This window comes from Pyrus communis, chromosome 6, assembly GCF_963583255.1.
Source record: "Pyrus communis chromosome 6, drPyrComm1.1, whole genome shotgun sequence".
Classification (NCBI taxonomy): domain Eukaryota; kingdom Viridiplantae; phylum Streptophyta; class Magnoliopsida; order Rosales; family Rosaceae; genus Pyrus; species Pyrus communis.
This window is the reverse complement of record NC_084808.1, coordinates 15494808-15514287: the sequence shown is the minus strand read 5'-3', so window position 1 is coordinate 15514287 and position 19480 is coordinate 15494808. Positions and strand designations below refer to the sequence as shown.

At 36.5% G+C, this 19480-nt stretch overlaps 1 protein-coding gene and 1 long non-coding RNA gene across 17 annotated transcripts; one reads left to right on the top strand and one right to left on the bottom strand.

Annotated features, from left to right (window-relative positions):
• The first annotated feature begins 9015 nt into the window (after positions 1–9015).
• Positions 9016–13208, top strand: LOC137738386 (uncharacterized). 16 transcript variants are annotated; one of them, XR_011068906.1, is made up of 8 exons: positions 9016–9130; positions 9265–9567; positions 9655–9833; positions 10306–10369; positions 10880–11057; positions 11219–11262; positions 11534–11581; positions 12116–13208. It is a non-coding gene; the product is annotated as an uncharacterized lncRNA (long non-coding RNA). The 16 variants fall into 16 exon arrangements; XR_011068900.1 differs by lacking the exon at positions 11219–11262; XR_011068898.1 differs by having other exon boundaries at positions 11534–13208.
• Positions 13209–16750: 3542 nt separating this feature from the next.
• LOC137735922 (ethylene-responsive transcription factor ERF098-like) lies at positions 16751–17236 on the bottom strand. Its single transcript, XM_068475274.1, has one exon. It carries the CDS (start codon positions 17234–17236, stop codon positions 16751–16753), a length of 486 nt encoding a protein of 161 aa, XP_068331375.1.
• Between the last annotated feature and the right edge of the window lie 2244 nt (positions 17237–19480).

Sequence of the window (19480 nt, the reverse complement as noted above, 5' to 3'; positions counted from 1 at the left end):
TGGTTCATCAGTGCTTGTAGAGGAGTCCTAAAATTCAAAGTAGTCAAGGGAACTCTACTGGTGAAAAGTGTACAGTGGAAAGAGCTTCGCCCCAATACGTGAGTGGTGCATGACTTTCCAATACAGAAGCCCGAACTATCTCAAGGAGATGACGGTTTTTTTTGAAATGTGTAGGGACAAGTGGTTTGATGAACAATTCCACAATTAGCTGTTAAATATTTCTTCCAATTCGGCACCCATGTATTTGCCCCCATTATCACTTTGGAGAACTTTAACTTGTGCATTGTACTAATTCATGGCCATCTTGTGGAATTTGTAAGACAACTCATACACTTCACCTTTGGTTTTCACAAGACAAACCCAAGTCATATGGGTACAGTCATCAATAAATGTGACAAACCTTCCCAAAATGGTACATTTAAAAGAACCCCAAACATCTGAATGAATAATTATGAATGAAACATAACTTTTATTCAAACTTGATGGATAAGAAGTACGGTGGCTTACTTCAAATATCCAAATGAAACATGCCCCAGACAATGATGCCATACCCAAATCTTTGATTGTCTCTTCTTCCTCTCAAATTCATCTACGGACAGAGCTTGAGTCAACCATCTTTAAGTGTTCAACACCAGTCCAGGTAATACAACTACCCCCACCTAACTGCTTGCCCAATCGTCTTGTGAGTCCGAATATCCTTAAACACAACCAAAAATCACAATACAACATAAGGCAAGGATTATATGAGCAATAGAGAGCAAATTGTGATTGAGAGATGGGACTATGAGGACATAGTCCAAGCTGCAAACTGAGGGTATCAACGAGAGTAATGGAACCCTTGTCAATAGGCAGTAACAGGATTGGGAGTCCCATTTGCTATTGACACATTGGTTTTAGTAGATGGTTCTAATAGGTGAACCTGTCTATAATCACATGTCATATGACCTATGGCTCCATAATCAATTATCCAACTACTACTCGAAACAAATGCAGAATCGTTAGAAACATTCCCGACATTACATGTTGTAGCAGCTAAAACAGATGCTTGATTGTTCTCGGGATTCTTCAGCAACAACAGTTTATTTATGATTGGAATTTTGTTTTTGTGGATCCCTACTATGATCCCACCACTCTGGAAAGCCCACAATTTCTTAACAGCGAGCCTTCGAGTGACCAGGTTGACCATACTGCTCATAAACCTCATTAGAAGGATGATGATTGGCCTTACTTGTTCTCGAAGAACTGGTATGGTTGGTAAGACCAGACCGATCATGTTGACTTTAGTGAGGCCGATCTTGGGAAGACCGGTTACGGGAAACCAGTGCAACGAAATCATTGAATTTGGTGTTTTTGTTCATGGTAGTTCGTCTTAGAGCATCATCACATGCATATGCATCCTCCAAATCATGGACAGTCTTTGGGTAGGATTTTTCCAAGAATCTATTCAATTCGGAATCCAAACCTCTGAGGACAATATGGATTCTCTAACGCTCAATCAATTTTCGATACAATTTGACATCTTCATTCTTCATAGCCACCTTGTCGCAATGATCCAATTCTTGAAAGATCTTTGTCAACTCCCCATAATAAGAGCCAAGAGACTGTCCATTCTGTATAGTGGAGAAAACCTTTTAATTCTAATACTTTAACGTCATCCATTCCATCATAGAATTCTTTCTCAAGTCCACTCCAAATTTCACGAGCAGTTTTTAATGAGAGAAAATGTTGTTGGTGTGTAACCCTTCAGCCGAGACTTGGAGGCAAAGAAACAATTCAAACCTTTAGTTTAATATTTGTTTCAAGTTTAAATTAGAGTCGTTGGATCATAGTCCATGTGGCTGTTCTCACTTGTATCTAGCTTAAGTCATAGATTATAACAAGTGGCATCATCTCATATGGTGATAGCAATTAAGGGCTGAGATTTAGTTTAGTATGATAAGTGAAGAATCTCCCTTCCTCTTCCATGTCTAACGGTAACAGCCTCACATGTTTGTTATGAGGGAATATCGAAATCAATTCCATCATCATTCTTTAAAAATTCTCTTTGCCATTTTTCTAGTTTTCCTCTCAGACCTTCATCAAGCTTTTATAGAAGCACATTGGATATTCCCATACTCTAACATGGCCTTAAAGCCAGGTTCCATTGTCTAAACTGGGCGTGAAATCTGTGAGTGTGATTGAGCTGCATTTTAAGCTCAAAATCAAATCTAAAAATTATGCGATTTCTTGAATCCAAGGTCTAACATGGCTGGATCTAGTATCGCTGAGCTTAGAGCTCCAGTTTTTAATGGAGAAAACTACGAGTTTTGGAGAATTCATATGATGACTATACTAAAATTGTATGGTCTATGAGAGCTGGTTGAAAATAGGCTTGAACCTCCAGATTCGAAGGATACGAAGGCTGTGCTCGATGAAACGAAAAAGGAAACGATGAAGTTGGTGTCATTCAGTGAGACCTTGATGAGAGATGTTCGCGCATTTGGAATGATCCAATGAGCTGTCTCAGATCAAATCTTCCCTAGAATTGTGAATGAAGAAACATCCAAAGGAGCTTGGGATGTCTTGAAGAGCGAATTCAGATGGGACAAACAAGTAAGAAGTGTAAAATTGCAAGGTTTACGTAGAGATTTTGAGTCTATTCATATGAATGAAAATGTACAGAGAAATCTGTCTTCCAAGGTGAAAATGGGCACATGAGAAATTGTAAAAGTTGAAGGAAAATGAACCTTGGTCATTGAAACCAAGTTGGGAAGAAAACATATCCAAGAAGTTATGCTGGTACCTAAACTTGAAGAAAACCTTCTCAGTGTAGGTCAAATGATGGAACATGGTTATTACTTGGTGTTTGAAAGAGATGTTGTGAATGTGTTAGATGGATGGACACTGGACAATCTAGTGGTTAGAGTGCAAATGACCAATAATAGATGTTTTCCATTGACAATGATGTCCGCAAATCAGCTTGCACTAAGAGCAAGTGTCACACATTACTCTCAGACGTGGCATAAAAGATTGGGACACCTGAATGAGAAATGTCTCAAATTGCTTGAAGAACATGAGATGGTGCATGGATTGCCTCATTTGGAAATGTCAACTAGTGTATGTGAATGAATGATGATAGGAAAACAACACATGGACTCATTCTACTCTGAGTCAACTTGGAGAGCCAAGTATCCATTGGAATTGATCCATACATATATCTATGGTCTAATGAAGGTTGATTCTCACTTTGGAAACAAATACTTTATGTTATTCACAGATGACTGCACTATAATGACATGGGTGTACTTTCTGAGATATAAGTTTGGTGCACTTGAGTGTTTTAAAAAGTTCAAGGCAATGACAAAATTACAATATGGTTATAAGGTGAAATGTCTCAAAAGTGATAGAGGAGGAGAATTCATTTTTGCAGAATTTGATAAGTATTGCAGTGATCTAGTGATCCAGAGACAGTTGGCTATGACCTACACTTCCAAGCAAAATTGAGTGTCAGAGAGAAAGAAGCACATTCACAGGGTTTTGACCTAAGAAATGACCTAAGAAAAGAAGCACATTCACAGGGTTTTGACCTAAGAAATGAAGTGCAAGTGAAATGAAGTTTTGCCCATATGTGTTTTGGGCAGAAGTAGTGAACACTACTGTTTACTTGCTTAACAGATGTCCTTCCAAAGCTTTGGGAAAAATAACTCCATTTGAGGCATATAGTAGCAGAAAACCAAGGATAGCTCATTTGAAAATCTTTGGTTCACTTTGCTATGTGCACATCCCTTCTAATCTCAAACACAAGTTGGAAGAAAACAATCATAAATGCATCTTTGTAGGCTATGGTGGTGGTGAAAAAGGCTACAGATTGTTTGATCTGATTTCAAGGAGATCATTCTGTCAAGAGATGTTATATTTGATGAGAATGCTTCTTGGGATTGGAACTGCACTACAAACAATGAAGTGAGATTTCCCTTCTATCAAGAGATGTTATATTTGATGAGAATGCTTCTTGGGATTGGAACTGCACTACAAACAATGAAGTGAGATTTCCAGTTCTCACTGAGCATCAGAATGCTACTAAGATCTGTGATATTGGTAAGAGTTCTCATTCTGATAAATTCACCACTTTTCAAAGTGAAAGTATGACCGAAAAATCTCAAATATATGATGATACACCTAAAAAGTGGAGAAGTGTAAATGAAATCAGTGCAATATTTGGATTATTGAACTTGAAAGTTATGATGATGCAGCCAAGGATGACTCATGGATGACTGCAATGGAAGCTAAGTCAGAAATGATAGAGAAGAATAATACATGGCAGCTAGTTAAGAGACCATTTGATAAGCCAATCATTGGTGTCAAATGAGTGTATAAAACCAAACTCAATTTGGATGGTACATTGCAGAAAAATAAAGTTAGATTGGTAGCTAAAGGCTATCCACAGAAGCCTGGAATTGACCACAATAAGACTTATGCCCCTATGGAAGATTGGATACCATAAGAACCTTGATTGCACTTGTTGCACATAAGAAATGAAGTTTGTACCAGCTGGATGTGAAGTCTGCTTTTCTTAATGGAGTTCTGAAGGAAGAAGTGTATGTTGAGCAACCACAGGGTTTTGTGAAAGAGAATGAAGAAACTAAGGTGTATAAACTAAACAAGGCACTTTATGGATTGAAGCAGGTACCAAGAGCTTGGTATGATGAGATTGATGCCTACTTCAACAATGCAGGTTTCAAGAAGAGCTCAAGTGAGGCAACCTTGTATGTTAAAACAAGTGAAGACTCATGTATCGTTATTGTCTTCTTATATGTAGATGATATTGTGTACACTGGTAGTAGTCCGCAATTACTTGAAGAATTTAAAGATGACATGATGAAACACTATGAGATGATAGATTTGGGTTTGTTACACCATTTCCTTGGAATGGCGGTACTACAAACTGATAACAACATTTTCATACATAAAAAAAAGTATGCACATAAGCTAATTAAGAAATTTGTGTTAAAAGATTGCAAGACTGTTGCTACTCCATTTGCAGTGAATGAGAAATTGAGTAAGGTTAATGGTAGTGAAGCTGCAAATGAAGGAGAATACAGACAACTTGTGGGGAGCTTACTTTAATTCACAGCAACCAGACCTGATGTAATGTTTACAACAAGCTTGTTGGCAAGGTTCAAGCATAATCCCACTAAGAAACACATGGGAATAGCAGAGAGGGTGCTCAGATACATTCAAGGAACAATTGATTTTGGAATTGTCTTTGAAAAGGGAAAAGCAACTACTCTAATTGGTTACTGTAACAGTGACTGGGCTGGAAGTGATAATGATATTAGAAGCACTTCAGGTTATGCATTTACACTAGAATTTGGCGTCTTTTTATAGGCATCATTCAAGCAAAGCACTGTGGCATTGTCCACAGCAGAAGCATAATATGTAAGTGCTGCAGAAGCCACCTCTTAAGTAAAATGGCTAAGATTTGTACTTGAAGATTTTGGAGAAGAACAAGTGGAAGAAACACAGATCATGTGTGACAACACATCAGCCATTGTTATGGCAAAGAATCTTGTCTTTCATTAAAAGACAAAACACATCAGCAGAAAATTTCATTTCATCCGAGAAGCAATTTAAGCCAAGGAGATTGAACTGGTGTATTGCAAGACAAAGGAGCAAATTGCAAACATTCTTACTAAAGCTTTGCCTAAAGATCAATTTGCCTATCTAAGAGAGCTTCTGGGAGTCAACTCAGCTAAAGGGTTAGAAGGGAGCATTGGTGTGTAACCCTTCAGCCGAGACTTGGAGGCAAAGAAACAATTCAAACCTTTAGTTTAATATTTGTTTCAAGTTTAAATTAGAGCCGTTGGATCATATTCCATGTGGTTGCTCTCACTTGTATCTTCTTAAGTCATAGATTATAACAAGTGGCATCATCTCATAGGTTGATAGTAATTATGGGCTGAGATTTAGTTTTGGTTTGATGAGTGAAGAATCTCTCTTCCTCTTCCATGTCTAACAGTAACAACCTCACATGTTTGTTGTGAGGGAATATCGAAATCAATTCCATCATCATTCTCTGAAAATTCTCTCTGCCATTTTTCTGGTTTTCCTCTCAGACCTTCATCAAGCTTTCATAGAAGCATATTTAATATCCCCATACTCTAACAAACGTTTCATGATATTTGGAGCCATAGACATAAGTAACCATTCCTTGACTTTCTAATTCTTTGCATAGCACTTTGCATGGGTAGCATCTTCTTCGTTTGGAGGTTTACTCTTGCCACAGATATACAAAATTTTTTCTCGTCCGGTAATGTGGATCTCCATCATCTAAGGCCAGACATCATAGTTTGATTCGTTTAGGGTGATTCAGGCATTAATTTCAGAATTATTCGGTTGGAGGACGATGGGAGCAACCTTCATTTCAGATGTGTCCTTTACATCGCCCATGGTCATGAAGTAGCAGAGAAGATTTACTTGTGCAAAAGCACGACGATGAGGGCAACAGCAGCAAGCAAGCCACACCTGCTCGTGATACCAAGTTGAAATACTTTGTTGAATGTATTCTTCTCACCGAGGAGGAAATAAATATATATGCAAGAGTACATCCCTAATTACAATGAATATAGGAAATCTAGAGGAAACCTATTAAGGAATGGAATCCGTAATTACAATAATTACATATTCTAAGAGAATGTGGCCAACTTATTTTTTCTGCATAATTCTTAGTGTCCTTAGGGAAATTAAATCCAGACAAGCTCTTTGAGGAAAAATGCATGAAAGCAATGAGTGATATGAAAATATATACAGTTTCGGCAGATAGTTTTGTTCCTGTTATTTCTTTCGAAAGCCTAGTTTTATCTTTTACTTTGTTGCAATCAAACGAAAAACTACAATTAAGAAAAGAAAGTAAAAAAAAATACAAGAGTTGAGAAGAGTATAGAGTATTCCAATGGTGACAAGTTCCTCTAAAAATCCGATATATCGAATCCAGAGCTATAACGTTGCTCCATAAGCGCACATCAGTCAAGCTCCAAGAGTTTCAACATCTCTCTCTCTCTCTCTCTCTCTCCCCCTCTCTATATTGAATCCAGAATATAGAAAATCTATATGCAATAAAATTAAAAAGACAATGCGTAATTTAATTAAAAAGAGTGACTTGAAAATTGGTAATTCACGGGCTATAGGTTTTTTTGTTTCTGTCATATTTCAGAAATGGATGTTGTGAACTTTTAGAATTGTATTAGTAACCATAACTGTGATTTGTTTGGCCAAACAAAATTCGGTCTTAAGAGTTTCTAGGAAGTTTTATTTTTTTTTATTTTTTTTATTTTTGAACAATTGGTATTATCTACACTAAGAGGGAGGGGGTGGGCTTAGCCTCACAATATGTCACATCCCAGCCCGGGCCCCCACCACATCCCGAGCTCGACTCCGCCGTAGCACGTTATTGTCGCTTTAGCCCCCAACCACACCCTCACGACTTTGTTTATGGGAACTCACACGAGAACTTCCCAGTGGGTCACCCATCCTGGGATTGCTCTCGCGCGAACTCGCTTAACTTCAGAGTTCCGATGGAACTCGAAGCTAGTGAGCTCCCAAAAGGCCTCGTGCTATATGGAGGTGAGCATGTACATATAAGGCATAGAGGATCCACTCCCCTGGGCGATGTGGGATCTCACAATCCATCCTCCTTAGGGGTCTGACGTCCTCGTCAGCACACTTTCGGTCAGGGATTAACTTTGATACCAAATCTGACACGCCCCTATCCCGATGTCCCTAGGACATCGGGATCGGGGGGTGTCACAATGGGTTAGCAATAATGTGGTTCAAATTCGCCTTTAGCAAGAATATGAAAGTTTGATATTTTAGATTTCGTATTTGTGTTATCAATGCTTTCTTGGTGAACAAGTAGCTAGTAGTATTCTGGAACCTCTAGGTTTGTTTACGAGTTAAGAGTTTTTGGTTTTTCTATTTAAGCCAACTTATGTATCTGTATTGAGTGATCATCTTATTATCTTCCTTTTATATTATGGGAACTATTATTGACACTTTAAAAATCTAATTGTACACTTTTCATAAGAGTACTGTTCTTTATAAATTTGGAATGCACACTTAATTTTACTAATAGATTCCATATTGCTAGTGAATTCTAACTTATGATATTTCATTTGATTCCCTTATTTATTATATCATTTTGCATCAAAATGACTCCATATTACTTCTCCTATAAGTTGTTGCATCTAAAAATGAGAAAAAGTTATGGGTTGTTTTTGTGTTGCTTAAATTTTTTTAAAGCAGCTTCTTAAAAAAGTTGGAGTCTTAATTGTGTTTAGTAAATGAAAAAAAAAGTTTTTTTCTTTTCAAAATCATGGGTCTAAAACAGCAAAAAGTAGAAGTAGCTTTACACATGTTTATCAAAGAAAATGATATTATCTGCATTAAGAGGGTGAAGATTACGTTAAATGTCACAATGGACTAGCAATTAAATAAATTAAAGGAGAATGAAAAGATAGAAACAAACAAAAGTGAGCAAAAGGGCAAGTGAAAATCATTTCCCTATCTTAACTCCTCTTAATGCACCCAACTACAAACTTCCTACGTCAAACCCCTTCAAACTTACTATGTCAACATGGTGGAAAGAGAACACACTTGTGTTTCGATTGGACTTTGGATGGTCTATTAGCATTTTACATGGGTTGAAAACATTGGTCTACATACGTATTGGGTTGGACTAACATTACAAATAATTGGGTGCAGGCAACCCAGTAAATTCTAGAAGTGGGAGTGGGACTAGCATCGCTAAACATCAATGTAAAAAGTTATATTATTATTATTATTATTATACATATACTAAAACTGGGTTTCTCAAGCACTGTTTTTCAACGTTCATGAACAGTAAAATAACGGAAATGCTCTTTTTTTTCTTCTCACTTCCAAGTTTTGTTGTTTGCTTGGTAAAGCAAAATTCCGATTTTGCCCATCTTCACCACGCGTCACTCATCGTTATCCCCCTGGTTTTGTTTCTTTTTCTCGAGCATTCTTTAGTCTTCCGCTTCTTTCTTTGTTGGCTATGCGTCTATCATCGGTGCGACTGGGTTTTGCCGTTTGGTTTGCGCGTTGTCTGTCGCCACTCTCTGTTTCTCTCCAGGTTTTGCTCTTGCTTTTACTTCTTCTCGAATCGTCTCTCATCTTTAATCTCTCTACTTCAACTGCATCTTCTTCACTTTACTTTTGGGTTTTGATTTTCAGCTTAGCTAATCTATGATTCTTTTCGTGATGCAGGCTACGACGAGAATCGGCAGAATTTGATTCGGAGAATCGATTTCATGTGGGCTATGGAGAAGGACGAGAATAAGAAGCAGAAGAAAAGCTCGAAAGGGAACGCCGCAACGCAGTGGCAATGGCAGAGCATGGTGAAGAACTTGCAGCGGAGGAACCGATGAAATTGGCGTTTGGGTTTCGAATCGAATCCAACTATAGAGCATGCACCATCCCCTACAGATTCCCCTCCAACACTCTCCGCAAGCCCACGCCCACTGAGCTCTCCTGGATTGACCTCTTCTACAACTCCACCCCCTCATTCAAGTGATAATCCTCATCCTCTCCCCAACCTCCATCATAAACCTTAATTTCTTGGGTTTTTCGCTAATGGGTTTGATTGGTTTTCGGCAGCAAACGAGCTCAATCCGACGCTTCGGTTCCCGCTCCGGCCAGAGCTGAAAAATTTGCTCAAAGGTTTTTTTAATTATTTGAGAGAAGTTTCTTATGCGTCTCAGTTCTTAGCTTGCTGGGGGACATGGTGGTGGGTTTGCTTGCTGCCATTGGTGCACTGTCTGGAGCTTGATTCAATGGTAGTGCCTTCCCTTTTTTGGTTTGAAATCTGATTAAGATTAATGGGTTTTGATTAATTTTTTATAAGTTAGTTTGAAATTTGGTTAACTTTTTTTAGATTCTATGTTGCTACTTTGATGATGCATGTGTTTTTGTGAATGACCCGTGTTATACTGTTGCAAACTTGATTTCACCCATTATTTTTCTGTTGTTTCATAAGATTATAATTTTGGGTTTTCTATGATTTATGCTCTCTTTTTGGGGTTACCAAGATGGTATCTTTGTTTTTTCTAGAATTAGTTGTATTAATTTCTCCTAATTTAGGTAGTTACAGATGTGGTTTATGTTCTTATGGAAAAGATGAGTTTTTGAAACCAGAAGTTATTGTTGCATTGATGCTTAATTTGATGCCTTTAGATTTAATTAGTTATGAATCCATTCGTATTGTACTTTCTGTTGACAATGATCTCATTGTTTCTGATGTGGGACAAGGTTTGAAGTTGGAGAGACCAAGAACTGGGCACCCTCTACAAGCTACAGTACTACTCTTGCTGAGGTCTATTTCAGTTCCTCTCTACTCTCTCAATCTTCATAACTTGCTTTTTTTATGTCTATCAATCTGTCTATCTTCACATTCACATTTATATATTAGAATTGACTTAAACCACTTACTACTTGATTATAAGGCTATTTCCTTTAGCACTTATTTGTGGTAATGATCCATGTGGTTTCACCAATGAACTCACATCCGATGGCAAGAGGACTCAATAGAGCTCAGTACATAACTCAAAATCCATTCTACAAACACATCATTTTTACCCTATTGAACATAAGGATGTAAATAGATTTGGATACAAATGTAAGTAGATTTGGATCCAAATGTAAGTAGATTTTAATGCATTCCGCATGTTAAACACGGTTTCAAAACCTGCAGCATTGCGCGGGCTGAATTGCTAGTATATACTAAAACTCAGTTGGGTTTCGGCACTGTTCATTAATAGTGTCAGGACAGATCCCCCCCCCCCCCCCTTCTTCACAACTTTTAGCATTCTTTTAGATCTTGCAGTAAATTGCCGATTTTGCCCATGGTAGACGCGTGTTGGTAAGGGAAGGAGGTTGAATTTATGTGTGTTAGTCAACTGGGAAAGGAAGAAAGGTGGAAAAGCAGAGCTCTTCCATTTGCTTCCACAGATTTCTCGAGCTCTCTCTCAAGCCCAGAACCCTAGCCTCCGCAAGCGAATCAAGTTTGTCTCTCGCTCCTCTCTCTCACATTTTTTTTTTCAATTCGGAACTGAATTTTCGATCATCGTTGGAGCTCCTGCTTCCACTTCTTTTTTGTACTTCTTTTCCTTTCGTTTCTTTCTCTCACTTTTTGTCACGATTCTCACCTTCTTCAAATTTTCAGTTTAATTCGAAGAAAATGTTGCCCAGAAAAGCTAGGGTTTCCTGGTGAGGCTTAGGAGTCTCTATGTTTCCCTTTGCTGATCATTGTTTCTTTCGAGCAAAGGCTAGGTGGATTTTGGGAAAACAATCAGTTATGTTTGTCTCTCTCTTTTTTTTTTTTTTTTTTTTTTTTTCCTTCTGGGATTTTCAATTTCTGTCCGAATTTTTGGTTGCTTTCCAGCCCAGTTTGGGGGTACCTGCCTACTCATTAATTAAATTTTTATTAATTTCACTTTAAGCACTAATTATTACAATTCTTCCATTTTTTCTGGTGAAGGTACAAAGAATGGTGTGGACTATGAAGGAAGCTTGTTTTGTGTTGGAAGTATGTTGAGTCTTTGGCTCCCATCGAAATCTTTGATATCACTCCTGATAGATATTTGCTCTGCACTTTTTTCTCCTTTCATTTTTTCAAATGTATACACGAAAACTTTGGGATGTCAATGATAATGGGTGTATATAATTGTACCAACACAATGTACCACTATGTTATTTCGATACATTTTCTACAAATTTAGGATTTAGATAGAGTAATGATTGAGATGAGGGTACGATGTGGCTGATATGAACTCAATCCACTTCTTGGCTTCATAACGTGGAAGTTGAATGCATGCACTTTTCTCATTTTATATGCAAACAAAATTAAATCTTCTATTTGCTTTTGTTTTTTTGCTTGCTTCTGTTTTCAAATTTATTTTAATATAATTTTTGTTTTGGGATGAATTACATGCCTAGAGTATAGTAGATTTGGATTAAATTTTGGTTGAATAGATTGTGCAGTTGCGAATCTTGATCTGATGGATGGTATTGTATAAAGAATTCATGGATTTATCTCATCTAAAATTATTTAGATTTTTAGGATTTTAAATTGTTTTATGATGCCAAGTTTGGTAGAAAGAAAACGCCAGAGCCGCAGTATAACGGGTTGTCCACTGATGGAGCTGTGAGTAATGGGAGTAGTAATTCCCGCGTGACAGCACATGGGAATATGTGAAGAGAAAACTGACTTGGTCATCTATAAGCAATTTCAAAACTAGGTTGTGGATTTGGTCTTATCATATGCCGCATTGCATTTGACTCATTGCATAGACTTTGTAGAGTTGGATCCGTTAGCATTTGATTTTCTCGGATTTCTTACATGTATTTGCGGTGACACAGGGGATGAATTTTAGGTGGAGGTGGAAGGTTTTGGAAGAATCAGATGTGCCTATTCATTTGTGAGGTGATTGTTTTACAGCTTAAAATACCATGCGAATTTATTTCACTAACATTGCATTGGTTTTTTAATTTGATATGTTGTTTTGGTGTGAAAATCGAAGAACTTTTAAATGTTTGCGAATTTGGTTGACACTTAAGTGCAATTCATTTTGGTCAAGGCTTTGGTTTGTGGCCAGTTGGAATTCATTTTGCTAAAATAAGATAAATCTCTTTTTGCAGCCTGCGATTGCCTTTCAATTAGAGAACTGTGCGAGGTTAAATTTATTTATTTTTTGTTCTTTGACCAAAGCTTTAAGAGCTTTGTATTAACAGAGTCCTAAGGGATTCCTTGGATTATTTTGCCTGAGAAGAGCTGTGTTTTGGAAATTCTATGAATATAATTGACATGGATTCTTGAAAAAGGAAGAACCGATCCTCGAAGAATTTGAAGATGAGAGAGGCCCAATTTTATCACAGTAGTTTGCAAATTAGAGGGCAGAGAAAAGAAAAGAATGCTTACATGAGTTGCGGAAGCACCGAATAACTTCACGGCGATGATACCATGTGAAGATTGAAGAAAAGCTTGAAGAATTGAAGACAGATTTATAGAGATTGCGGAGAAAAGAGAGCTGGAGAGTTTTGGAAGAATAAAATGTATTTCTTAATAATGAATGTAATCTTACACAGCAATTATATGTATTGCTTTCTTACACAGCTTGTAATAGAAATTGAGTCTGGATAATATTCTTTCCAAACTTCCTTAACCACTTATAACAACTTATAACAACTTTTGTAACAATCCTGACAACTACCTACTTATCTATTGACAAGTGGCAATAGCCAGCCCCTTAATATATCTTGACTTGGATCGTTAGCTTTGTCTTCATCACACTTAGGGCTGGTTTGGTATTACTGTGCTTTGAAAAAAAACTGTTTCTGCTGTGCTGTGAGAATAAGCAGCTGTGAAATAAAGCAGCAAAGTGTTTGGTAAACTTTTTTGTAAAAGTGCTTTTGGAAAAAAAAAAAAAAGCAGTATTATAGTGTTTGGTAAACTTTTATGTAAAACAGATGTGAAAAAAAACCAGTTTTTCAAAGCTGGGTTTTGCAGCTTCTTGTTTTTGGCTTTTTTTCACCCAAAACTGTGAAAAAAAGCTAAAGCTGAATGTTTACCAAACACAAAAACAGCTCCCAGCTTTTTTTGATACCAGCTTTTTTCAGAATTACCTCAGTACCAAACCAGGCCTTACACGATTCTGGATTTTGAGGAACGGTCCAAACTCTGACCTTTCATTTGTAAGTTGTAAACGTTACATACATATCAGTTGCAGATAAAGAAAGAAGAAGAAGAAGAAGAAGAAGAAGAAAAATGGTTGAGGTGTAGAGTAAGCTTAGAGCTGTAATCAAAATTTGGCTTGGGCTAACTAAGTCTGAAATTGTACTAGTAGAAATAGATGCTCTAAAATAATCTGGGGCAACCCATGTTTGCTCCTCTGTTGTTCAGTCCTTGTGTTCAAATGTTTACAACGGTCTGACCTAATCATGTGTAAAGAAGAAACATGATAGAAAAGTAACTAAAACATTGCCTAATCCTCTATTTTATTTAAAGGTAACTAAAAAATGTTTGGAAGATCCGCGTTACAACGGAAATACTAACAACTAGGAAACTCAAGCACTACATGAAACTAGATGTCTTATTCTCACCAAATGAGGTGTGAACAACAATTTTCTCCTCCTCCATCTGACCATCACCTTTCTTCATTCCTCATTTCACTTAATATAATACTTTCTTTATATTCGACAAAAAAAATACTTTTATTTTTTTAATAAAAAAATAAAATTTTCAAATTAAAAACAAAATAATTATCAAACCAGCACTGCAATTGGTGCTAATTTTGCAAGAGTAGTACTTGGTTAGACATAGTGGACCAAACTCTAAACCTAAAGAAAGCAAATCTCGTAAGAGAGATAATGAAATGGAACCTTTTTTCTCGGGTACATGGGACGTACGATACTCGATAGTCTTTTTCACAATGGTTTCTTTTATGTTAAGTAAGACTGTAAGAGTGGATGGACATTGGGATCAAAATGATCTCAAGACCAACAGAGAAACACGCATGTAAATGCCCTTCAAATGTTTGGTATCTCTCCCATTTGTGACCATGAAGTGCTTGATATAATGTCTACTAAGTATATATCAGCATGTTACGTCGATAACACTCAACAAAAGTTATCAATAACACTTTTCGAATTATCGATATCGGTTGACATGTGTGCACCATATTTCGGCTGAGGACAACAAGCGTACCAAGTGTTCGACAAAATTTCTCAAAGAATAAACTGAAATATTTTCATTTTTTGTTTCTGTCTAAAAAACTTGAACTTTTAACATTAAAACCCTCCAAAATTCAAGTTCTAAAATCCGACACTGAATTGCGAAGTATATAACAAATGCCTACCCATCAACTTCAATCTTGACCATTTGTATAGCCTGGTTTATGCTGCATTATTAATCCAACGAATTTGTTCTCATGCTGAGCAGTACTTTTTTTCTTTTTCTTTTGAAATTGGTTTGACCAGTTCTATTGTACTTGTGCTTTGGTACAACTCCAAGGACAATTTCTTTCAACTGTCGTATCAGCTGTGATATTCTTTAATCTTTCTGCTCAAATTGCGATTCCAAATCGTTTATTTTTCATGGGTAGTTTATGTGTGCTACCTTCATCTTAAATATTAAGATAAGAATTTCATTCAAACAATGATTTTGTGCTGATTTGGATCATCTCCTGAGCTAATGAAGAGGATCTTCCTCATCAATCATCGTCGGCCGTTGGATTTTTATCCAACGGCTATAATCATTATAACTTTAAAGGGATTCTCTGTTTGTAGCCGTTGGATAAAAATTTAACGGTCCACGATGATTGATAAGGAGGATCCTCTTCATTAGCTAGTTTTATCAGCTTCAAAACATAATTCTCTTTTTTCTGTTGCGTGATTCTAAGAATAAGAACAAGGAAGTCCTGCAGTCATTTCCCTAATCTGCCTTTTGCCAAGGAGACCAAAATAAAATCTAGATAGTGGCGGGACATTCCACTTTTCTTTAGGGTTTGAAGATTAAGAGATCATTTTTCGTACTTTCAAGCACCTCTTGAACTTTTCTACCGAAGTCCAAAGAACAATGTTATATGGTAGTACAACTTTGGATTTTCATATTGACTCGTAGGAGACAAGAGGAGAGTCGATATTATTAGAATTGCGATTCAAGCACAAAACATCGTGCATGAATAAATATTTTTATTTATTTGAGCTACAAACTTTTTAATACCAACTAGCTCATATATATATATATATATATATATATATATATATATTTTTTTTTTTTCTCTGAGTAAACTGAGTATTTCAATTTTTTTTTTCCGTTCTCAAATCAAAATTTAACAAGAATGGTTGGATTAAAAATATAAAATAAAAAAATAAAAAAAGAAGAACACTGAATTTTAGAGGGTCCATATAATTATGGATCTTCCATATATATTGGGGACAGTTTCATATATATGTTTTTTGTGTTTTTATCTAGGGGTATTTTTTTTAAGAAACATTGATTATACGAGGGGAATTTTATTAATAACGAAAAAAGAAAGTGAGACAAACCTGTATCTTTATCTTTGGCATTTTAGCCAAAATGATTCCTGAGATTTGAAATCGATAGAAGTGGTTCTTGAATTTGTCAATCATCAATCATTTTGATTATTTCGTAAAAATTCTCCATTAAATAAGGATAAAATAACAAAAAATACCCTTAATTTGTGTCTAATTATTTTGGCCCATTGTTTATTAAATTGAGTGAATTTTTGTCATTTTGATCCTTATTTAACATAATTTTTTTACGGAATGACCAAAATGATTGATGGTGAACAAACTCAGAGACCACTTTGATTGATTTCAAATAGCAATGACCAAAGTGAAGAGTTATGCCAATCTCAATGATCATTTTAGCTAAAAAGTCTCTTTTAAATGTTAGAATGTTTGAAGAAATTTCAAAGTCGAATGTTCGTCTCCGACTTTGCATAAATATCTATTCAGTGAAGAGTGAGGACTACCAATCTATAAACAATTATGTTAAGTGATTACTAAAATATCAAAAAATTTCCCCCAGATGATGGAAGACTTGTTAAAGACTTAAAAGTATGGCTGAAAAACAGATAACTATCTCTAGAAGGGAAACGTGCTCAACAAAAACATCAAAAAAAAGGGAAAAAAAAAAAAAAAAAAAAAGAAGTTCTACAACTCAATTACACTTTCATTTTTTCTTCTCCTCTTCATAATCAAGAAGGTCCTCTAACACCTTGTTATCCAAGTACTCAATCTCAAACACTTGCCTGCTTCCCTGTCCAGCAGATGAACTTCCACCGGGTGCAGCGGCAGAAGATGATGAAGTGGAAGAAGAAGAAGAAGAAGAAGAAGAAGAAGAAGAAGAAGGAAGTGTCGAGAATCTAGGAGGATAAGGTGGAGAGCCCATAACTTGAGCATAATACTCATTTGGAAAATTTAGTATGGCAAGATGACCCCTTAAATTAAAAGCAGCATTATCATAAGCCCTTGCAGCTTCCTCAGCGGTGTCAAATGTACCAAGCCACAGACGAGCACCTTGCTTAGAAGGGTCTCTTATCTCAGAAGCAAACTTCCCCCACGGCCTTCTTCGGACCCCGCGGTAACGTACTTCTTGGCTTCCCTTCTCTTGCTTTCCTTGCTTCTCTGGATCCTCTCCTCTGCGAGGGTTTTCCATAATTTCTAGCTTGATTTAACGCACCTTTGTTTGGTCTCAAATTTGGTGGCATTGCAATGTATCCCGTTTTAGGCATTTATAGATTCTATATATAAATGGGGTCAATGGGGTCATATGCCATTTTAACTTTGATTGTGTTTGTGAGTCTACATAATCGATGTTTCTTGTAAGGTTCTTTTATCTTCATAATTATTATATTATTTATTATCATATAGGGCTAATAATGGCGGTGTAAAAATTCGATTCTTCAACTCTTTCTATGGTAAAATTCAAAAAGGGTTTGTAAACCTCTTTTCTTGGATAGGCATTTTTTTTCAACTGGGTAGGTTCTAGCTTCATGTTCATATTATGTGAGAATTAATAGCTTTATTGTTTGTTAATAGTTTTTTCGCCGGGCGAACGAACTACTATATATTGTCAACTTACACAGACTATCTGAGGATTGATTCCCAAGTCACAAAGATTGAAAAAATTACGAATAGAATATGAATGCGTAAGTGATTTCATTTGAATAATTAAGAATATTACAAGAGGAATGTCATTTAGAAACAATATTTACGCACTTGTTGACATATTGTTTAATAATTAATACTAAGGGACCTCACATGCAGTGGTAGAGCCTACAGTTAATCAACAACTCTGCTGTTTATTTCTGTCTACAGCCCGAATTAACCATACAATATTGGTTGAAGTAAAGAAAACAACAAAAAAAGCAAAGATATGGACGGTAGTTTTTTCTTGTTTGACAGAATTCCGTCGGCAGCTCTATATTGGTCCCTTGTAGTACCTCCTTTACTAGTAATATGCTTTGATATCTATGATATCTATATGATGGAAAATTTTTGGATATTTGAGATTTTTTTTCAGATCATACCAATTTGTTTAAATTATATTTTATTGGATATGAATTATATATGAACTTTTAATAGATCGCTTAACCGACTGAAAAGTAACCAATGAAATTTACAAACCACACATATTCTATATGGATCAATCACTACGCATGCTCATAGAATGTCATCCCTCTAAGTTCTAATAATATTCGTAAAAGATAATTAAAAAATTGTTCAGAATCCGTGAAAGTTACTATAAACTTTTTTTTTTCTTGTAAATTTAAACGTACGCGTGATGAACGCTTTATATGTACGAATAGTAACTCCCAAAAATAACACAGAGAAAAACAGAGTGATGAAGAACAACCGACTTTCCGTAATGCAGAAAATCTTTTTAGAAATAAATTAGAATCAAATAATTTTCGATAGGTATTCAAAAAGAAGAAAGGTTTAATATAGAGAGTTATTATTTGCATCCTAAAAAAATTATGTCACACCTTCTTTACAGTGAAAAAATAAAACAGAGAAGAGTACTGTCACATCCCGGCTCGAGCCGCCACCATATCCCGGGTTCAACTCCACCGTAGCATGATATTGTCCGATTTGGGCCCCGACCATGCCCTTCCGGTTTTGTTTCTGGGAACTCACAAACAACTTCCTAGGGGGTCACCCATATTAGGATTGCTCTTGCGTGAACTCGCTTAACTTCGGAGTTCTGATGGTACCCGAAGCCAGTGAGCTCCCAAAAAGCTTTGTGCTATATGGACGTGGACATATACATATAAGGTTGACAGGATCCACTCCCCTGGACGATGTGGGATGTTACAATCCACCCCCCTTAGGGGCCCAATGTCCTCGTCGGTACACTTCCGGCCAGGGATTGGCTCTGATACCAAATTGTCACATCTCGGCCCTGGCCCCGGCCCCCACCACATCTCGTGCTCGACTCCACCGTAGCATGATATTGTCCTTTTTGGGCCTCGACCACGCCCTTACAGTTTTGTTTTTAGGAATTCACACGAGAACTTCCCAGAGGGTCACCCATCCTGGGTTTGCTCTTGCGTGAACTCGCTTAACTGCGGAGTTCCTACGGAACCCGAAACCAGTGAGCTCCTAAAAGGTCTCGTGCTATATGGAGGTGAGCATATACATATAAGGCTTATAGGATCCATTCTCCTGGACGATGTGGAATGTTACAATACAATGTGGAAAGATAAATTTTTAAAAGGAAAAATAATGAAAGGATTTGAAAACTTTGTGTTTTAACGATAAAAACAAAATAAATGGTAAAGTAAATAATACAATGATTGACTTTTTAGTGTAAAAATATGGTTTTTCGTTAAAGTGAACACTACCAAGAATTTTTCGTTAAAGTTCTCATTTTTTAAACAACGAAAACTCCCTGAAACAT

Coding starts and splice junctions, on each gene's coding strand:
- LOC137735922 (XM_068475274.1), bottom strand. CDS start 17,236: ATGGAAAACCCTCGCAGAGGAGAGGATCCAGAGAAGCAAGGAAAGCAA.